At 31.8% G+C, this 22470-nt stretch overlaps 1 protein-coding gene across 1 annotated transcript; it reads left to right on the top strand.

The window, feature by feature from the left end:
• Positions 1-373: 373 nt before the first annotated feature.
• LOC109152640 (phosphoglycerate mutase-like protein 4) lies at positions 374-3394 on the top strand. The gene is made up of 7 exons (XM_019300282.1): positions 374-680; positions 1500-1608; positions 1714-1764; positions 1859-1969; positions 2485-2616; positions 2745-2820; positions 2910-3394. The coding sequence occupies exons 1-7, from the start codon at positions 673-675 to the stop codon at positions 3128-3130; spliced, it is 708 nt and encodes a 235-aa protein (XP_019155827.1). The 5' UTR covers positions 374-672; the 3' UTR covers positions 3131-3394.
• The last annotated feature ends 19076 nt before the right edge of the window (positions 3395-22470 follow it).

Below are 22470 nucleotides of genomic sequence, written 5' to 3'. Positions count from 1 at the left end.
TCACATTTTTTTTAAAAAAATATTACAGTTATACGATATTAACATTAGAATTTGATAACTCTATTATGTATTTTGACTTAGAAACATAATTTATATTCTTTTTTTTTGATTCAAACATAATTTATATTCTAAAAATTCATAATTCCAATACTCCTAATGGTACATGATCGAGTTAATTCCAGCAATGGTCATCCGACTATATTGATTTTCCAAAATTAGTCCTTGACTTTTAATTTGGACACTTTAGTCGGGGACTAATTTTGGAAAATCACTATAGTCGGAGGACCATTACTGGAATTAACTCGTACATGATCCAAGGTCAACCCTGGTTCATCTCTCTAATATGGAGTGGGGCTGATACGCCCCATTTGATATAACTGGGTATTCGGTTATTCCTGGCAATATTCCCTTGTTCCGTTATTCGATGGAATGCCTAGCAGTAGCAGAGTTCACTAATCAATTTCCTCTTTCTTCTCTATGTTAGATTATCCACTCAATTTTGTAATTAGTGGAAGTTTTTGAATCTTTGATTTCATTTCTGCTGTCTGATTGCTTCGAAAACAGAAATTGATATCTGATTCAAAGGACGGGTGGATTTTTCATTTAACCTAAAGCTCAAATATTTATCGGAAAGCTTTGGACTCAGCCAACAATCATCTCAATCATTCTGTCATGGAGGGGTAAAATTCTGTTCTTTGCTGCTAATTGTGTGAAAAGTTGTAAATAACACTTATGTGCCCTATTTTGTTATTTTATGGATACTATCCTCAATTCAAAAGATGTGGGCATCTGTTTCTTGGTTTTTGTTGTTATTCGTGCTAATTTTGAAATAATGAAAATGAATAAAAATGTTTAATGAAACCAATTGAAGTGTATAACTGCAAGGATGATCAGATTCTTTGCATACACAGAACATGAAAAAGGGTAGAGTGATGCAAAGTTGCAAACAATGCAATTATATGTTATAAGGATTGATTTTGCATACTGAGATCCTAAAGTTTAGATTAAGAATTGCTTTGCAATGATAAATGCTCTATCTTTAATTGTAAAACTTGATACCTGAAATCTGGAATATGAATGATTTCAGAGAAAGAAAGGCTATATACTTTTAGAAGTATAGTTTGTTTCGGTTCAATAATCTCCATATGAAAGTTATGACTGCCCCGATTTTACGGTAGCTGTCATTGCTCCACCCAAACTTTTATGTGACTGTTATGAGGAGTGGGATTTACTGTTCTCAGCTCAAATGTTCAACTAAAGCAATCTTTATCTTCACTGCAATATGGCAATTGTTGGTAGTGTTCTGCCTTTTTTTTTTTTTTTTTTTTTTTTTGAAATTGTTCCAAAATGATTTAAATTCAAATGAACTTCGGTCTAGTATCTCAAGAGTAAATGGTTGGGCAAAACATCATGCAATGACGCATGCGTATGTGTCAATATTGGCACGGGAAGAATTAGTAATGTATTTTGATTGGGAATTTCGTGGATGTATTGTTTAGAGTTCTTCCACAAAGTGAGGAAAATATCAACAGTGTCGGTCTGAATTGTACGGAGATTATCGTAATCCGTCATGGTGAAACTGAATGGAATGCAGAAGGAAGAATTCAGGTACACTCATACTCCCATTCTGGAAATTTAAAAAAGCAGGCTTTTTAAAGCATAAACACTTACTGCTCATTTATTCAACCAATGTACGTGCTTTTGCCTTAACAGGGACACTTGGATGTTGAGCTAAACGATATTGGGAGACAGCAGGCACATGCAGTAGGTTATGAGTGACTTTGAAGTATGGTTTTATCATTTATGCCTTTGGTTCACAATTTCTCCTCGCCTCTAATTCCTAAGACCATTTCCTTAGGTGGCCGACCGACTTTCCAGGGAGCCAAAGATATCTGTGGTATATTCATCTGATTTGAAGCGAGCTTTTGAGACTGCAGAGACAATAGCAAGTAGCTGTGGAGTTCTTGAGGTATGGTGTCCATTACTACCAAATTATATTGCAGAAAGTGGAAGTCCCGTCCTATTGAATCTTAGGTCTAATAAAGAATTTGCGTATAGTATTGCCCCTCCGACGCCATCCAACACTGTTATTCTCTAGCTGCTTTTAATCTTCATTTGTAATTTAAAGTAAGGTAGAGTGTATGTTTTATCCAAGCTTGGAATTTCCCGATGTTCCAGCTTGAGGGGGAGTGTTGAAAAATAAAGAGTTAGGTTTATCTATAGGGTTGTCTGTTTATGAATAGGTGTCAGTTATGCGTAGTTACTTACAGTTATGTGTTTGTGTATATATATATGTACTATGTTTATTTGTTAGAAACACATACAGATAATACAGAATCATACATTATCTATACATTTTCCATTCCTTGATTCTTCATTCTTGCTTCCGCTTAATGGCAGGTGGTTGTTATTTTCCACCCGCCAGGCCATTCTATCTTCCAAATTCAACAGTGTTAACCTTTCTTTCTGTATATTTTTCATCAGGTTGTTAAAGATCCAGACCTACGAGAAAGGCATCTAGGTGATATTCAAGGCCTTACTGTGTCTGAAGCATCTTCAAAAAATCCAAATGCATATAAAGCAATGGTATCTCGCCGAACTGATCAAGAAATCCCAGTGAGCTCTTCTATACCAATTGCATTTTCATCTGCACTATATCTTTATTCGGGTTACCTGCCCTGCCCCTTTTCAGTAAATTACATATGTGTAGTCCTTTTCTTGATGTTAGTTTCCTCCATTTCCAGGGCGGTGGAGAAAGCCTCGATCAACTTTATCAACGCTGCACATCTTCTTTGCAGAGGATTGCAGAGAAGCATAGAGGTATCGTATCATAGACATGAAAAAGCTTGAATACTTTGAAAAGAGACCAATTTGCATACAAATGATCCATTTTTTTTCCCCCAACATAGGTGAGCGAGTAGTAGCGGTTACCCATGGTGGCGTGATCAGGGCACTTCATAGACGGGCTTCAAACGGGCGCTCAGTTGGGAAGATCACGAACACATCTATCAATATATTTCACTTGTCTGAGGACGACCATTGGACCATCAAAGTTTGGGGCGACATCAGCCATCTCGACAAGGCGGGATTCTTGAAGTCCGGATTTGGCGGTGACAGAAATTCTGGTTAATCCAGATTTTCAAGAGACTTGAAAGGGTGACAAATTGCTTAAGATTTGGATCCATTTGTTGAGGCAACAGAGTTCCTATATGGGCATCAGCTATTGACTGTAAGTCACATTTTAGCAAATTTTCTTTTATCATAACAGTTTCTCTGCAGTCTAGACATTGTTTACTGTCAGGCTTTCAGCCTCAACAGACAATAGCTATAGTAATTAGTAAGTAGTTTTAATAAATTGACTTTAATGATAATATATTCTTAAAAAATTTAAATACCCCAGCATTTATTTTATTTCTTGAATTTATTTGTTCACTTTCATTTTTTCCTAGTAAATAGAGCTTTCGATAAACTACTCGTGTTCGTTTATTAAGGTAAATTTATATAAATGAACAAATTTTAGAGCTCGGTTAATAAACAAACAGAGTCTAAACATTTGTAGGCTCGTTTGCTAAGAGCTCATGAACAAGCTCGTTTGTGTTCGTTTAATAATGTTAATGAAAAAACTCGTTTAGTGTTCATTTAATAATGTTTGCGAACAAACTCGTTTAGTGTTCGTTTATTAATGTTCATGAACAAGCACTTAATCATATATATATATATATATATATATATATATATATATATATATATATATATATTTTAAATCCTACTTCTATATTTTAATACATATATATTTTTAAATTTTAAGATTATATAGTTATACTACTTTATTAATTTTAATATTTTATTGGGGATGTCGGCTACGAAATCGAAATATCTTTTTTTTTTTTTTTTTTTTTTTTTTTTGACTTGTAATGTGAACAAACAATTTGTGAGTGTGTGTGTTTTTTTTTTCTTTGTATTAAATGCTACTTTTGGATTTATTTGTTTTATTTTTATAATCATTATGTTGTTTGGTTATTGTTCGTGAACATATATTATTTCTTGTTCACGAATGAATTATGATCATGAACATGCGCATGGGCAAGATGGTTTATTAACGTTCATGAATGTTAATAAACCATGTTTATGAATATGTTCACAAATGTTAATGAACGCTTAACAAACGAACACAAATACGATTTTCAAACGTACATGGACACTCCAAAAATGAACATGAATATTAACTAGCTTCCAATATGTAGTACATATTCATTCCAATAGTGGTGGTGGTGGTGGTGGTAGTAAATAGTAATACTATTTAAAATGTTTAATTATACAATTCTATCTATTTTTTAGAAAATAATCCAACCAAACCAAGACAGTTTTTAGAAAATAATCCAACCAAATCAAGACAGTTTTTCAGAATGCAACTAAACACAGGAAAGAAAAATGTTTTCTGAAAAATGACTAATTTTCAAGAAGTTATTTTTCTGCTTTCCAAATAGACCCTAAGACTTTTCCATTTTTCCATATATATATATATATATATATATATATATATATATATATATATATATAGGCAGCTGAATAACAGAATAGTAAACACAATGTTTCAATCTTAAGTAAGTTTTTCAAAAATCTCATTGAGCTCAATAGGTCATCAAGTCGATTGGACAATGCAACTTGTCTACGGCTTTAGTAGAAATAATTGATCAATTGATGTTGGGATAAAGTATAAATAAGCCACTGCACTATTTGAGAAACAGCAATTAAGCCATCGAACTCAAATAATCATCAAATAAGCCATTGAACCCGGAAAAAAAGAGCAAATAAACCATTGAACCCTGAAAAAAAGAGCAATTAACATTTTTTATAGGTTAACTCTAAATTTTTACTAATTGGATTGCCAAATGTTTATTTTATTAACGTTTATTATTATTTTTTATTAATATTATCCACTTGGATAGTATTATATTTTAAAATAATTATAATCAAAATAGTTTTATCTTGTCGAGATTTGATTTGTTTATTTATTATTATTTTTTCACTAGATCTTTTGTTTAAAAAAATAATAATAAATAAACAAATTAGATCTAGACAAGACAAAACTACTTTGATTATAATTACTTTAAAATATATTACTATGTAGATAGATTATAATAATAAAAAAACGTAAATAAAATAAACATTTGGCAATCCGGTCAGTAAAAACCTGGAGTTAACCTGTTAAAAATGTTAATTGCTCTTTTTTTTTCGGGTTCAATGGCTTATTTGGGGGTTATTCGAGTTTGATGGCTTAATTACTTTTTCCCAAATAGTTCAGTGACTTATTTGTACTTTATCTCGTTGATGTTTGCAAGATAACCAATTCTAGGTCGTCATAACTATTTGACATTTTGACACATTGCTTGGCATGCTCTGATGCTAACCATGACAACCAATCATAGACATCCCATTAGCCTACTTCCAAGATGTCATTATGGCACATATATGCAAACTTCTTGTATGTTAGGCTGTCCACATCCCAGGGCAAGATGATGTGGATTAACCACATCATCATTTTTTTTTAATTTTTTATAGTTAATGGCTTTGCAACTGTAAAAGCTGCCGCGTCATTTGTACTTTTTATTTTTATTTGTTTTCTTTACTTTTTATAATTAATAATATTATTTTAACATGTGGAGTCCACTTTTGCAAATTTGATTAGACTTGTAGGAATGTAATGTGAATAGTAGATGATTTGCAAATAGGATGATGTGGAAGTGTGATCCATTTTTGAGAGTGAAAGATGTTTGCAGGGATAATGTTAGTCTTAACTTGTATAAATACATCCTTAATTCCGCATTTTAAATCATTTCATGTCTCATTTCATTATTTATACTACTTATGTTACTCATTTTACTTACTTTTAATTTTTTCTCTAATTAGTAATAAAACCACACTTTAATACTCTCTAACATAGTATAAACTCATATCACTACCCTTAACCAATTTACACTATCAATCCATATAAAAGTAAAAGTCTTGATCCCACTATACTTGCATTTAGATCTTCTCATTTGAATACACTTTGGTTTATTTAAAGAAGTAAATTCACCAATAACAATATTGGACTTTGATGTAAAAAAATAATCGAAGTGACAAATTAAATGTGTTAAGCCGCAACTAAAACATGCATATATGCTTTTTCTTCATCTTCTTCTTTTCATTCTACTTTTTCTTTTATCTATCTAAAAGCAAAGTTTGCATCATCGTATTGACTTAAAGAATGCATTCATATGACTTTGAAGTGAATCTATATGCAATGAACTTAAGATGATTAAGATACTTTGTACGAGGAGTTAAATTCTCTTTTAAGTAAGATTTTAATTTATAATTTTAATTTGTGTATGAAATAACATGTATTATGAGGGTTTTTAAAATGTGATTTAGAATCACTCAATTCTAAATAATTGAAAATAAATAGTGAAGATCATGGTAAGATAATTAGTGACTTTGTGATAAGTAAGATATAATATTGTTTAAAAATAATGTGTTAGGCCCCAAATGAGTGGTGAAGTGGGTACATGATTATTGTACCAGAAGTTTACGTATTTGATACTTGCCAACACCTTCTCAGTCAAGACATCGTGTGGAATCTTCCTAATGTGATTTACCTCGGTTTATCTTTCTTATATTATTGGCGGGTTATTACACAGGAATGAGGTAGCATAAGCTACCCAATTTAGTTAGCTCAAATAATTCAAAACAAGCAAAATAGCCATGCTGGCGATGTATGTCAAGCAATGTACAACGTCCACACACAACTAATCATAATGCCAATAAAAGTGGGTTATAGGTGTAACCTTAGCCAAGATAGTTAAGGATACAAACTTGTAATTACAAGATCACGAGTTTGATTGAATCCCAGCCTTCTTAGTTTGAGCCGGTCAATTATGGGCAACATAGACTACTGATTTATTTTATTGTTGTCTTTTGCCAGCTAGGATCACAAGGCGGGGTTTACCTAGTGCACACTCTCAGGTAGTGATTGCAGATTTTTCTTGTCACTCCAAAATAATGGTGGATTATAAGGGGACAACCCCAACCAAGTTAGTTAGGTTGTTAGTTTAGTAACTACAATGTTCCAATTCGACTCCTAATGGGAATGACCTGACCTTCTTGGTTTAAGTCAATCCAGCTATGGACAATTTACGTTGGTTTACATAATTATGGTCTTTTACACGTTAGGATTACAAGGCAACAGGTTTATCCAGTGTATATTCTCGAGTAGTGATTGGACCCTCAATTTGTTACACAAGTACCATCTGAGTTGCGAATGCAGTCTATATATGCATGTTACTCATTGATTAGCTATACATAGAAGACAATGCTCCACATACAAACATAGGGTTTCATCATGCATTTTTTCATTTTGTAATATACCAAAACTCTAGGCATGTTTGGTAAATGATTTTTTGAAATAGCTTTTAAATTTTCAATTTAATTTTTTTTGAGTACTATTGACTCTATTACAAGGTAGTATTTGTTCTATACTTTCTCTATCTGTTACAGTCTAAAGAGTCAATACCCCACCACCAAGTCGATTCTGTGACCTTCCTTCAAACTTTTTGGTCCTAAAGACTGATTTTGAAAAGCAACTTTTCACTTTCACGTTTTGAGAACAAATTGTCAAATTTCTTTAATATCCACTTCTCTTAGGGTGTGTTTGGAAACCCGGAAAATGATTTTCCGGGTTTTTGGTGTTTGGCTAGGCTGGAAAATGAGAAGTCAAAGGAAAATGAGATATGATCAATGGAAAATGAGCTCAATTTTCCGGAAAATGACTTCCCCTTTTTTTTTGGGGAAGTCATTTTCCGGAAGACTTCTTTGGCCTACAACAACAACCACCTTTGTCTGTCTACAACAACAATCACCGTCATCTCCGTCTACAGCAACAACTAACACTGAATTCCCCCCAAATACTGTTCTCTGGTTTCCGGCGGAAACCAGAAACCAGAGAAAAGCTCTCTGGTTTCCGGCGGAAACCAGAGAACAGTACTTGCTCTCTGGTTTCCAGCGGAAACCAGAGAGCAGTGAGCAAGTACTGCTCTCTGGTTTCCGCCGGAAACCAGAGAGCAAGTACTGTTCTCTGGTTTTCGACGAAACCAGAGAGAACGGCGGAAAACCTTACTCTCTGGTTTTCGTTTTTTTTTTTTTTTTTTTTTTTTTTTTTTGTTATTTTTTTAGTAAACATTATTGTTATTATTGTAAATTTAATAATATTATTATTATTATTGTAAATTTAATATTATTATTATTATTATTTATAATATTATTGTAAATTTAATATATTTTAAACAAAATAATTAATTATATAAAATGTTTAATTATACAATTTTACATCAATTTCCAGAAATGAGCCAAAGAGACAAAGACAGTTTTCTATTGTGCAGCCAAACACGAGAAAGGAAAACGTTTTCCAAAAAATGACTCATTTTCCGGAAAACATTTTCCAGAAGTCATTTTTCTACTTTCCAAACGGACCCTTAGCTTATCAAATTGTAGGATCACTTCCTCTCATTTTATGGAATTTTTATTTTTACCCATATATTTTTATTTTATTGACAAAGATTCTAATTTTAGTCATTGATTATTGTGACACTACCAAATTTGATTCTTTTTTTTTTTTAATAAATTTTGCCTCGTTACATCTTTCACTTTCATTTGCATGTCATAATTAATCCCACATTTAAATTTCTATCATTCTAAGTTTAACAAAGATGGTTAACATGTAATTTTATCATTTCGTTAAAAGAGTTTACAAGAGGGGAAGAGAAATTACATGTTGGTGCAAGAAACTTGAATGACTAAATTACATATTAGCTCTCTTTGTTTAAAGTTGAATAACAAAAATTTAAATAGAAGACTAATTGTGGCAAATAAATAAAAGTCAAGGCTATAGTAAGACAAAATTTTAAAAAATATGACTAAATGTAGCAATACCACAAGATTTGATGATTAAAAGCGAAATTTCGTTTTTTTTTTAAAGGCGAAATTTACTCTATTAATAACTAATAAACTATTATTATAAAATAAATTTATACCTTTAGAAGTCATTTTACATATTATCGTTAACAATTAATTTTATCATACATTTTTTCACAAGCAACTAATAGTATCTGCTTGTTATCAAGCCAACAAACACAATCAATAAACAATTAATTACTAACATTTAAAATTGTCAAATAAAGTCTATATATTCATTTACTCTCTCAATCGCAATATTTAGACATCTTGTAATTGATCCTGCATAATATTACCTAGAAACAAAAATAATTTAACATATATAGTCATCACATTAAATCTATTATGTGAACCAAATATTTTGTAAATCTCTTTTATCATTGATACTCTTAGGCCCCGTTTGGTAAAATAGTTAACTTATTAGTCAATTTTAACTTATTTGACAACTATTAACTATTTGACTTGGTTAAAAATCAATATAAGTGTTTAGTTAGTAAGCTTTTTGTAACTCCAAAATGCTAAAATTCAAAAAATTGTTCAAAACAACTTTTTCAATTAGCTTTTTCAGAAAAGAAATTATACCAAACAGCTATCAGCTAATTTACCAAACACATTCCTACAATCAGTTAATGTTATCAACTAGTCATACCTTGCCAAGCACCTTGTGCTCAAATGGCATGTAGTGATTTTTTTCACGTGGGAAGTCATGAGATCAAGCCTCGGAGGCGTTGTTGACTCTGTATGCTTTATTAGGTTAAGAAAATAAGTTTGAACAAATACTTTAATATAATACCCTCTATCTCAATCAGCTAACCGTCATTAATCAAACAGAGCCAGAGTAATAGCACCCTAAATATCAGAAATTGAAGTCATCTTATCATCTTAAAAAGACAAAGACACTAATATCAAAAAGACATCCAAAAAGAGAGATGGCATATCAACACACACAAATGGGAGATGATTGGGGTGGGGAAAGGTTGTAGAAATTAAATCAAGAACGATATTTTTGTTGGCCATTATCCTTATTAGGTGAGAAACCAAACTTTTATGCATTATTTTTTTTTAAAATGTTAGTCAAAAAGAAACATTGACACCTTTAAGTGACTATTATATTGTTTTTGCTTGGCTGCTAATTTTTCGTTCTCAATACGATGGCTATTAAATTTTTAATTTTATATTTAAATATTAAAAATTTTAATTATAACAATTACATACTTGAGACTTGAGAGTACATATATTATTCATAAATAGATGAACTAAAATTCAACAAACAATATTTTAACCAAGAGTAAGATATCTTAATATTAGAACTTGTCCACCATCATCGAGTATTAATATATATATACATTAAATATGACATGACATGTTATGTCTTTTTCTTTATTAATGAATAAAATCAATTGGATTGCAAGTTTTCAACATATATGAATGCTTGCAATGACATGTATGGCGGCTTTTGGCATCATTGGCTTAACTTTTTAAATTTTATATATAATTATATTATATTTTTGAGATGAGTTCAAATTTAATGATGGTAGAAAAAGAATATTGAATTGCAAATGTTATGATACAAGATTACATTTTGTTTGAATGACAAGAGAAATTTGCAGTCGTTACTTAAATGTATATACAAAGTAAAGACAACTCATGTGTATTAGTTCACAACATAATTTTTATTTTTAATTTTTATTTTTTAATAATTATTTTTTTTCAACAGCTTCTCATACAACCATGCATGTTTCTTTACAGCATTAATGAGCACTGTTGTAAAAATCAGCCTAGGCAGCCGCCTAAGCGCTAGGCACCCCTTGGCCAAGGCGAATTAACCTCTAGGCGGCCAATTCGGCTGAGTTGGCGGCGAACTTGGCCGAATTAACTTGTCCAATTCGGTCGAGCCGACCTATATATATATATATATATATATATATATATATATATATATATATATATATATAGTGGCGGACAAAAAAAAACTTTTTCAGTGGGGCGAAACGCATTAAAACAAAATAGATAGTTTGATAAAAAATAAAACACTTAAAAAATATTGAAGATTTGAACCTTGACCACTTGCAAAGACAAGTTGCACACCTTGCCACCTGATCTATTAATCTTTTGTTAACTTTTATCTATTTTATTATACTTATATACATATATACATACAAGGGTTATATATGGGATGGGGATGGAGTGAGTGGGGGCAGCTGCCTTCACTGCCCCCATACTGGGTCCGCCCCTATATATATATATATATATATATATATATATATATATATATATATATATATATATATATATATGCATCATCATCTATAAAAATGCAGAATCTAGAACTATGGAATCTTAGAGAAAAATGAAGTCCAAGATGCCCACTAGTAGGAATATTAGATTTTTAGGTAACGTTATCTTCACGGAAATTAAAATATCAAAATAAATTTAAACGTCGAGCTGAGGCTACTATACCTTTGGATGTATGGAGAGTTAAAGGAAAAACATGTTTTTTCCTCGCATCTTCTTTCTCGTCAGTGTCTGCACAGTCCAAACACGGCACGAATCTTCAACCTCATCACACATTATTCCACTTGTACGTTAAGAAAATGATAGTTGCCATAAATCAATTGATCTTATGTAATGGATTCAATTAAGGAAGTATTAGAAAAACTAAAATTGTGATCTTTAAAATTGTACGATAATTATGTTTCGTTTACTTAGATACCCAGGGTGCAGGTTTTTTTTTTTTTTTTTTTTTTTTAAGTTTGAAATAACGCCACTTACCTTTACAATATCAAACTTGTCATCTAATTAACTTTGGACCAATATTCTAGTTTTGTCAACTTATGCCCCAATACAAAAACATTAAAATATATATAGCATTATATTTACATTATCACTTAGCAGCCACATTATTACTTTGATCTGCATGTATTGTCATTTACTGTTTCTGTATTTATCTTAATCATTAAGGCTACCTCATTTTTTTTTCCTTGCCTCATCCATAAATGTTATAAGATAGATAAAGCAGTCAAAGGAAAAGTAACTTTCATGCCTTAAACCAAAAGGGCCACATTTACGTTCAAAAAAATCGCAAAATATATACATGCATGTTAAAGCTAAGATTTACGAGAAAGCCCGCGGTCACTATTCAAATATGCAGTATGGGTGAAAACCGCCTTATAACCCTAGCTAGTAAATTAAGGACCATAAAAAGACAAACCAATTTAGATTGTGCATAATTGATTGGCTCAAACCCATAAGTTGAAATTAAACTACAAAGAGTTAATTCCACTAGAGGTCCCTTGTCTTTGGTAACAATTCCAAATTTAGTCTCATATTATTGTTTTTGCCATTTAACATCATAGACTATTATTTTTTGGACACTTTTAGTCATTCTCATGATTTTTTCTATTTTTAGTAAGGACATTTTTGTACCTTTCATATTTTTCTTTTGTTATTTTTCCGATTTCAACCTAAATTGTGCATAATTGATTGGCTTAAGTCAATAAGTTGAAAGTACAAATTACTAAATCTTTATAACCAATTAACATGGTTGGTGTGGTGGTTCAGTACCTTGTCCCTTAAGCATGAGGTTGGGGGTTTGATCCCCACCCATGTGAATGGGGTCAAACCATTTAACCAGTTCCCTACCACTTAGTGTTCCATGGGGTTGGGGGTTTGATCCCCACCCATGTGAATGGGTCAACCCATTTAACCAGGGATTAGTCTTTTGACTACCAGTTAAATGGATACCCTTGAGCAACAAAAAAAAAATTACTAAATTTTTACAACTAATAAGCAAAGTTCCATATTCCTTTATTATTGTTGGTTATGAACATTCTATTAATCCACGTAGGAAAATAGAAAAAGAATGACACAACATGCACTTTTCCATGGACAAGAATGCCCTTATTCTTACAATAATGTCCATTCTTGGATGATTATCCGATCCCATGCATCTATGCTCTATAAATAGGTCTCTCCTAGTCCTTACTTCTCCCCTTTTCTTCTCCCTTCCTCCCTCAGCTGCTTCCATCACTTAATTTGCAGAAGAAAAGAACCATTTCCCTAGCCTTCAAAATGATGTGTAGTGAAGAGCTTGTTCAATATGAACTCCCAGTTTTTACTCCATGTGAAATGCATCAACTCTTTTCTCCATTCGAACCAAATCTTCATGTTCATTCAACTTCGACTTCTGAAACAATAACCCCTTCTGCAGTTTATTCACTTGAAGAGAAAAGAAACAGACGAAAGGTATCTAATCGCGAATCGGCAAGGAGATCAAGGTGGAGGAAGAAGATCCATTTAGAGAAACTCAAAGGTGAAGCAAGCCACCTCAAAGTTGAGAACCGGAAATTAAAGAACCGGTTATACTTGGTTACACACCGATATCAAGAACTTCAAAGAGAAACAAACCGGCTCCTAACCATCTCAATTCTCCTGCAACAAAGACTTGCCGGTTTATCTCAAATATCAACTCCCATGCAGCTCCATAATAATTCATCCAACTTACCCGCATGGACAGTTTAGCTGGCCACAGGGGTGAAGTTTGGAAACAATGACCCAGGATCGAGTCTCATCCATGGCAGAATGGGAACAACCTTTCAAAGTGAGGGTTCCTTGTGCGCAGTAAGCAACGGTTTAGCCTCCAGCTGATTTATCAGTATTTTACACCCTCCCATATGTTCTGTCGGGTCGGGACATGAAGACCTTTGGGTTGGGATTTCAACCTTTTTGGAACATCAATAATTCTTCAACTCTACATATTATTCATCATCATTTGCAGCATTACAATTCTCTAAATGGTGCATGAATGGAGGATTAATATTCAATGTGGAAGAAACTAATATTAGGTAGTTTTTTGGAAAACAAAAATGTTCCATTAATGCCGCATATAATAGGCATTTCTTGTGGTCATTTTGACTGAGCTTTTTTTTTTTTTTTTTTTTTTTTTTTTTTTTTGGTTTTAAAATTTATGTTACAATTATGAATTATGTATTTCAACACTAAAATTTTAGCTAGCTAGGGATGGCTTAATAGTCAGCAAAAATGTAAAGCACATACGCATATACTTTTCTTTGTTTATAATTTAAAATTTCCTTAAAGATAATTGGTTAATAGGTTATTACCTTCCTACTTTTGCACCATAATTAAAGTTTCTACTAAAATTCTCTTTATTGTGATAAAGTTAAGATGGAGGTAAAAATTAGGTAGGCAATATGAAGAACCAAAAAAAAAAAGTTAGGGAGGTTTATCTATCTTTTTATAACACTGACTTAGTGACTTACGGGGTTAGAGGTGCTTAATTATTTCGATCGAGCTATTAGAATAAAGACTCTTGTTATTATTATAATGTATTCATTCGATCAATGATTGATTGGTTAAGACCTCAATTAATTAAGATTGAATATATATATATATATATATATATATATATATATATATATATATATATGACGGATATATTGGGATTCGACCCGAACCGACCCGAGGGCGCAAAGCAAGAACGGGTCCCGGAGCGGCGCCACGTACCCGTCCCGGCCGAGGCCTCGCCACGTGGCCCCGCACGGGCCACGTTGAAGGCCGGGCCGACCTCCACATGGGCCCGGCCCGGTCGCGAGACCTGGCACGGTCAACTCGGATCCAACCACCCCCCGCCTTAGAGGGTAGCGGTTAGGGGTGAGGGTTGTATAAAAACCCCCCACCTTGTCTCGTTAAGACATGATCTACTTTACTTACACACTTTGTCCTGAAATACTACTGTAATAGCCAATCCTACGGCATTTAATACAATTTATGGTCTCACGGCCTTTGCAATATCGTTCGTATTACTTATCTGTTATTTATTACTCATATTCTTATCCGGATTTAGTAATTCGGGCATACCCCCGAGTTAATTAAATCCATCAATATATAAACTCTAACTTTAATTAATAATCAAAATTTTAGTAGTTTTTTTTTTTTTTGGAGGGAAAGGAGGAGGACACCCAGGAATCATTATGCGATTCTCACAGAATGTTCAGCACCCAAGAAGCCCAGTTCATCTTCACGCAGGACGCTTAATGTTACTACAAGGTCTGAAATTTAACAGGCTAACATCGTATACAAAAAATTCAAATTTTATCAAAAATAATTTTATCGATATTTGAAAGGAAAAGAAAAAGAAGAAGAAGGATTATAGGTTGCCTTGTGTTACTCGTGCCATTTATCCAAGCTAAGTAAAATATGAAACGAATCATCGTACATAGTGCATGCATATATATCCTAAGCCGCCACTCCGGTTGTTCCTTTATGTACTGGAATCAACGAATAATATATACGGAGTAAAAGTTAACACACGATAATGATTAATTAATTAAATTGATTATAAGTTGAAAGATATGTGCGCGCGCGATAAATTGATTATAAGTTGAAAGATATGTGCGCGCGATATATATATTGAGAGGTTCCCTTGCGGTTGAATGCTTCCCGTGCGGTTGTACGGTTGATTAATGTGCGTGAGATTTGTACTCAATGTGTGTGAGTGTTGTGCTTAATGTGCCTGAGATTTGTACTTAGTGTGCATGAATGTGTAAAATGCAGTAGAAAATGTGGATGTCAGCTTCTTCCCCATCCCCAGTAGCCATTGCCCCCTCCCGATGATGATGATGCGGAGGCGGGCTATGGTGGTTAAGAATTATGGGAATAATACAACAGAAACTCACACTTAGCTGGTGTGCAAATTTTGCTGTGCGTGCGTCATTTATATAAACATTCAACTGCAATGAAAGTAGCTGATAATCCAAAATCCAAGGCCAAATTGAAGGAAGAAGTAACAAGAAGCTTGAGCGTTAATGTGCGTGAGTTTTCTGTTCTGCTTCCTTCTGAGCTCGTAATTCTGAACTACTCATGCACATTAAGCACAAATCTCACGCATATTAAGCACAATACTCAGGCACATTAAGTACAAATATCAAGCACATTAAATACAACACTCACGCACATTAATCCACCGCACAACCGCACGGGAAGCCACAAATGCACCTGATCCCTTCCCATATATATATATATATATATATATATATATATATATATATATATATATTAAATATTTGTGCACATATTTTAATATATAGGAATTTATACACTTGCTCTAGGTGACAACTAACCTATAAACAAATTCAAATAATTTATTTAGTAGATCTAATGGTTGAAATGGACTCGGATAAAATCTTTATTCTTAATCTAAGACAGTGCTTCTTTACAAGCCATTACTTCCGCCACTAGTGCATCCATTGCTCCTTCCAGCAAACCGTTTTCAGCCGCAACCCAAACCCCATCCTTCGACGTAACCTAGAATCTATACACAGGTGCCATAATTTTGGTTATAAGCAGCATTAAAAAAAACATGTGTAAGAATTATGAGTGTTAAAAAAAAAAAAAAAGATGACAATAAAATTCTTTTTATTTATTAACTATTATAAATTGGTCAATCTCGTTTCATATTTAAAATTAATATATTTATTAATTAAATTAATAAGAATTATATATTACCATATTAAATGGTAAAAAAAAAATTGGTGAAAAAGCATTATCCAATTGGTAATGTAAGTTTAATTAACAGGTCAATAATTGGCCTTATTTATGTTGTGATTTTGTTTAAAAAATGTTAGGTTGACAGCCAAGTGCGATTGTGCAGTTAAATCTGAACCATTGATCTTGCTTAAATCATCGTCCAGGATTACCAAAATTAAAAAAAAAAAACGCGGTGACAATTTGATAATTTTTGCATCTAAGTCAAATTTAAGGTGTGTGGATTTTGTGCTTAAGGTGCATGGAGTTTGTGCTTAAGGTGCATGGGGTTTGTGCTTAGGGTGCATGGGTTGTGTGTTTAATGTGAGTAGTTGTTTAAACTTAAGGTGCGTTGTGCTTATGGTGCATGGGGTTTGTGCTTAAGGTGCGTGAGTTGTGTGCTTAATGTAAGTAGTTGTTGAAACATAAGGTGCATGTGTTTTGTGTTTAAGGTGCTTTAATGTTATAAATTGAAAGTGTGCGATGCTAATACTTAAGGTGCGTTGTTCTTACACTTATGGTGTGTGTTTCTATCACTTAAGTTGCGTCATTTTTAGCTTATGCTTCTTTCTTCTAGACACGCGTTTTGTTTTTTTTTTTTTAATTTTCATTGATTTGATCAACGACTCAGATCTAACCGCACAACCGTGAGGGAAGCTATACTCGCACTTAAACCCTACCATATATATATATATATATATATATATATATATATATATATATATAACATTTTTGTTTTATATAATATAATTTTAATAAATTTGAATTATGGAATTTTGTATTTGCATTTTTCTAAAATTAAATAATTGAATTTTTGGATTTTTTTTTGGGTTAAATGTGATGTTTGAAAAATTATTGTTATTTTGATTTTGAAATGCTCCAATTTATTTTATTTTTTTAAACTTATGATCCGTCATAGGATTTCGATCCCATGATCCAATCCATTATTGATAAATGATTGGATTAGATCCACACTCTTACCTAATTCAGATTTAAAAAGAAAAAATCAAATTTGTCAGATTGGATGTTAAATATATTCTTTCATCCGCTTTGTGATCATCCCTACTTAGCCTTTAGTAGATAAAATCTTGAGTAAGGTTTGCAGCTAATCAATAGATTAAGAAAGTATAGAACAGATAATACATTCTAATAGAGTGATCAATAATATTCAAAAAAAAAAAAAAAAAAGTTTGCAACTAATGAGACCTAGTCCAAAGTCTTCTACATCGATCACTTGACAAAAAGTTCAAAACAAGCCCGCAGGTCGACATGAGTTTAACTCACTAGTTCAATTGATAGTATTTAATAAAAGAGATCAATATTCAAATTTGAGAATAGATTTTTATTTATTAATACGAGCAATTCAACTTGTCTTTATTTATATTTATTAATAGGAGCATATAATATAAAGTCGTCTCTCTTTCTCTCTGTATATAAAGTCGCTTTCTCTCTTTATATATTTGGAGCTGACACATATACTACATGATTACATCAAAGATGAAGTTGGTGGACATCTCCCAAAAGCTTACGATTAGGAGGATCTGATCTGCAACGAGTGATGGCACTACAACCTCTGACGGGGTGGCCGCTCGGCGGCAATGGCGGACAACCTTCGCCACTGCATGGTGCCGGAGATGGTGGAAATGGTTTAAAGAATTTGGCCTCTACTACTGCCACCTCTCCCAAACATGCGAATGCTATTGCTATAGTAACCCCAAATGCAACCATTCCTCTATTCATCACAGCCATAGCTATCAGATCAGATGATGAATGAAATAATAATTTTTGTATGGAACTCGAAGGTTTGGTATTAGCGCGAATAAGAATTAATGTATGAAGAGAAAGAAGAGAATGAGTTTTTGTTGTGTGTTCTCACTGAAGACTGGCAGGGTATTTATACTGCATTAGTCCATGTATATATTTTTAATAAATTCTTTATTGAATTTCAACAAATAATTGCTCAATTATAGAAAAGAACACAGAGAGAGAAGGATCCTTAATTATTGACTGAAAATAGAAAAAAGAAAATATCATTATAAGTACTCCGTATTACTTATTATTATTTCTTTTGTATTGTTTGTGCGGAAGTATTTGGGTGGTAATACAATAATAAAGGATATTTTTGTTTTTTTAATAATAGTATATATTATTATTCTCAAATTGACTGATTATTGATAAGCATATTTTATATTCTTATTTTGTGTACATCTTTATAATAATTTTACATTAATTATTTACTATTATATAATAATTATTTTTTTTTTCGAGTTCAATAATTAATGAGCAAAAGAAATATTTTTATCTAGTTAATAATGTCTTTTGAGCACAAAAAGTTATTAGTCAACCCTTTACTTTAAATTAATATAAGTTTAGACTAAGTCCGTTAGTGATTTATATTGGCCCAACTCTTAGAAAAATACAAAACAAATAAAACTAATTTTGTTTCTTCCTTCCCAGCAAAGCAATTGGCGAAGCGGTGGACTTCGTCAATTTGCTGTGCGATTGCGACGGCGTTATTGACCCAAACTGCAGAAGAATTCGTCGCACGACGCAATAATAGGGAATGGACGGTGAAAATTAATTCGAATATATTTTGAGAAGGAATTAGTTTTGCCACGTTTAGTCCTAAACTTTCAAATTGACCATCTGTGGTCCTTCAACTTTTAAATTTAACCATTCGCGGTCCAAGTTAACCACACATGGTCCTTCAAGTTTTGAAATTTAACCAGCTATGGTCCTCTTGAAAGGACCATGGTTGGTTAAAATTTAATAGTTTACGGACCATGGGTGGTTAACTTGGACCACGAATGGTTAAATTTGAAAGTCGAAGGACCATAGATGGTCAAATTTGAAAGTTTAGGACTAAACGTGGAAAACCACTATACTCGGAGGACCTCATATGGTATTAACTCATTTGAGAAGTGTATAAATAGTCATTATCAATGTCCTGGGTGATGGGTGATTAATTTCTTTAGTTTGGTTTAGTGAATTAAGTCTCAGAATTGATTATACTGAAAATTTATTTATTTATTTTTGTTATATAATTTTTATGCATTTGAGTATTAAATATCCTTTTAAATTATTTGAATAGTTGTATCATTTAATTGCTAGGAAGGCCTATTAGTTATTTATTTGATATAATTATTTGTTATATTAAATAATGATTTGTGCTACAAGTCATGCTAATTTCAGTACTGGCTTTAGTGATAATTGGTCTCAGGTAGAATAATTTCTTAAATTAAATGCAACCGCTTGTACTTGTGTTATTTAGTTTGTCGGTTTATCTAATTTCTATTGGTGCTATTAAATTAAATCTATAGTGCTTGTCTTAGATTATTTAGCAGTTAGGGGTAATTGAACCGCGTGTGTTTTAGTTACCTACAACTAAGGGAAAACGGAAATGAAATAATTGCACGACAAATATTCAATTGCATGTTAATTACCTTTTTGAATCAATGGTCAATGCAAAATTCCGACGGTGGATATTGACTAACCAAGGTTTTTTATTATAAGTGCTTTCAATATTTTGTCTTCATCGTTTTATTCATTTACTTGCTTTGATTGTCAATTTCGTACCAAACCCCCTCTTTCCTTTAATTTGAGCACATACATTAAACTACTTACGCTCGTGGGATTGATCCTTACTCCCGCTACTACGTTTGTAAGGTTTTAATTTGGCCTTTAATTTGAGCATATACATCAAACTAGTTACTCCTCGTGGGATCGATTCTTACTTCTGCTACTACGTTTGTAAGGTTTTATTTGGAAGCCTATGATTGCTCACCAATTATTAATTATTCCTTGGTATTACTGATTATTATAGAAAAGGAAACGAAGAAGAATCCCTAATTGACTGAAAATGGAAAACGAAAATTATTACTGATTATTATTCCTTAATAAGTATTATTGTTTATTATTCTTTTTCTAATGATTGATTGTTATTATTCCTTAAGTTAATAATCAAAATCGTCCCTCGACTATAGTGAAATTATCAATTTGGTATTCGACTATCATTCTTGTCTAATTAAGTCCTCAACTATGAAAACTTTACTCAATTTGGTAAGTATTATTATTCCCTAATTGACTGATTATTATAATTCCTTAATAAGTTTAGATAATTAAATTAAAGATGAAATTAGACAAAATCCTGGAATATTAATTTTTCGTCCAATTCCTAAAATTTTAAAATAGTGTAATACAATCCCCTTTGTACATCTATCTATACTATATATAATAACAAAATCCTGAAATTTTAACTTCCCGCCCAATTCTTAAAAAATCTATCTTCCCAATAAAATATATTGATTTCTACTTTCCCATTCGTATAATAATTCTGGATAAAAATTCTATTCTAAAATTTTAAAATAGTGTAATACAATTCCCTTTGTACATCTATACTATATATAATAACAAAATCCCGGAATATTAATTTTCCGCCCAATTCCTAAAAAATCTCTCTTCTCTCTTCCCTATAAAATATATTGATTTCTACTTTCCCATTCGTACAATAATTCTGGGTTAAAGTTGTGATGTGTCAAAAGTTCCGCAAGGCATAAATTTTGACTCGGTTGTCCGTTTTGGACAAATATTTTTGAAATCGCGTATTTTTTCGAGATCTATCCACCGCAAACTGCCGTTGGTGGTTTGGCCTACCAATTTCTAAAAAAAATGCTTTATTAAATAGTTTTAAGAAAAAACTATGAGAACCTTATGTTTTACTAATGAATTTTTAAAATTTTTAATTAAAAAATTGTCCCGTGCATTCTTTGATAATCTCTCTTTATAATTGGTCAAATTATTTAATTATGGTAAATTAGGAAATAATTAATGATGGTAATAGAAATCTGATGAAGAATATTAGAATTGAAGAATATTTAATTATTGTTGTATTATTATTGTGACTCACGGAATAATATACAAGAATATTTAATTATGGTTATATTATTATTGTGTGCCTCACGGCCATTATATACTAACAAAACTTGAAAAGAAACTAATAATAATAATAATAATAATAATAATAATAATAATAATAATAATAATAATATAATAATAATAATATAAGTGGTAAAAATAATATTTAAAAGTAATTAAGTGTTAATAATAGTAAGAATATTAACGTAAGAATTATAACATAGAATAAATTGTAATAATTAATAACTATAGTCTAGGATTAAATTTGAAATTGTCAGATAACGACCTTTGGTGAAATTAACTCTTTATGGATTTAAATATTCTTAATATATTACAACAATTCCATTCCGTGCATCGCACGGGTGAAAATACTAGTTAAATTAAAGATGAAATTATAAACAAATCTATTACTCCCTCTGTCCCATTTTATGTGTCTTACTTTCCTTTTTAGTTTGTCCCAAAATGTTGTCCACTTTCCAAAATTGAACATCACCATCATTATACTTTTTTCAAATTACCCTTCTAGCTTTTGCTTTCTTTATTGTTTTTATTTCCAAAAGTGAAAAAGTGAGGGGCATAATTGGAAAGTGCATAACATTTACTTTAATTCATTAAAAAGCGTGCAAAAAGTAAATGAGACATCCAATTCGGGACGGAGGGAGTACATTATTTAGAGATTTTGTAATATAATGAGTAGAATTATATTGTATTAGGGATAGGAAAGTATCTGTGCTATAATTTTAACGCACAGTTAATTGGACAATTATTCGTTCAAATTCAAGCAAGAATAACATCATAAAACATAGGCTCTGTTTGGAAAACCTAGCTGAAAAGCTATAAGCTATGAGCTGAAAGCTGAAAAGCTATAAGCTCGAAGCTGAAAACTGAAGAGTTGTTATGATTGAAAGTGTTTGGTAAAAATAGCTTTTTAATAAGCTGATAAATGTAAAAAGACTAAAAAAGACATTGATAGACAATTTTAATATTGTCCTCGCAAGTGCACGAGTTATTGTATAGCAATAGCGT

The sequence above is a fragment of the Ipomoea nil genome, unplaced genomic scaffold, assembly GCF_001879475.1.
Source record: "Ipomoea nil cultivar Tokyo-kokei standard unplaced genomic scaffold, Asagao_1.1 scaffold2480, whole genome shotgun sequence".
Taxonomy (NCBI): domain Eukaryota; kingdom Viridiplantae; phylum Streptophyta; class Magnoliopsida; order Solanales; family Convolvulaceae; genus Ipomoea; species Ipomoea nil.
The sequence above is the reverse complement of the archived record's forward strand: the minus strand, read 5'-3'. Positions and strand labels throughout refer to the sequence as shown.

Excerpts from the sequence above, each read along its gene's own strand:
- LOC109152640 (XM_019300282.1), top strand. Across the intron at positions 1,609-1,713 it reads ATGCAGAAGGAAGAATTCAG|GGACACTTGGATGTTGAGCT; the intron begins GTACACTCATAC and ends TTGCCTTAACAG. Across the intron at positions 1,970-2,484 it reads GTAGCTGTGGAGTTCTTGAG|GTTGTTAAAGATCCAGACCT; the intron begins GTATGGTGTCCA and ends ATTTTTCATCAG.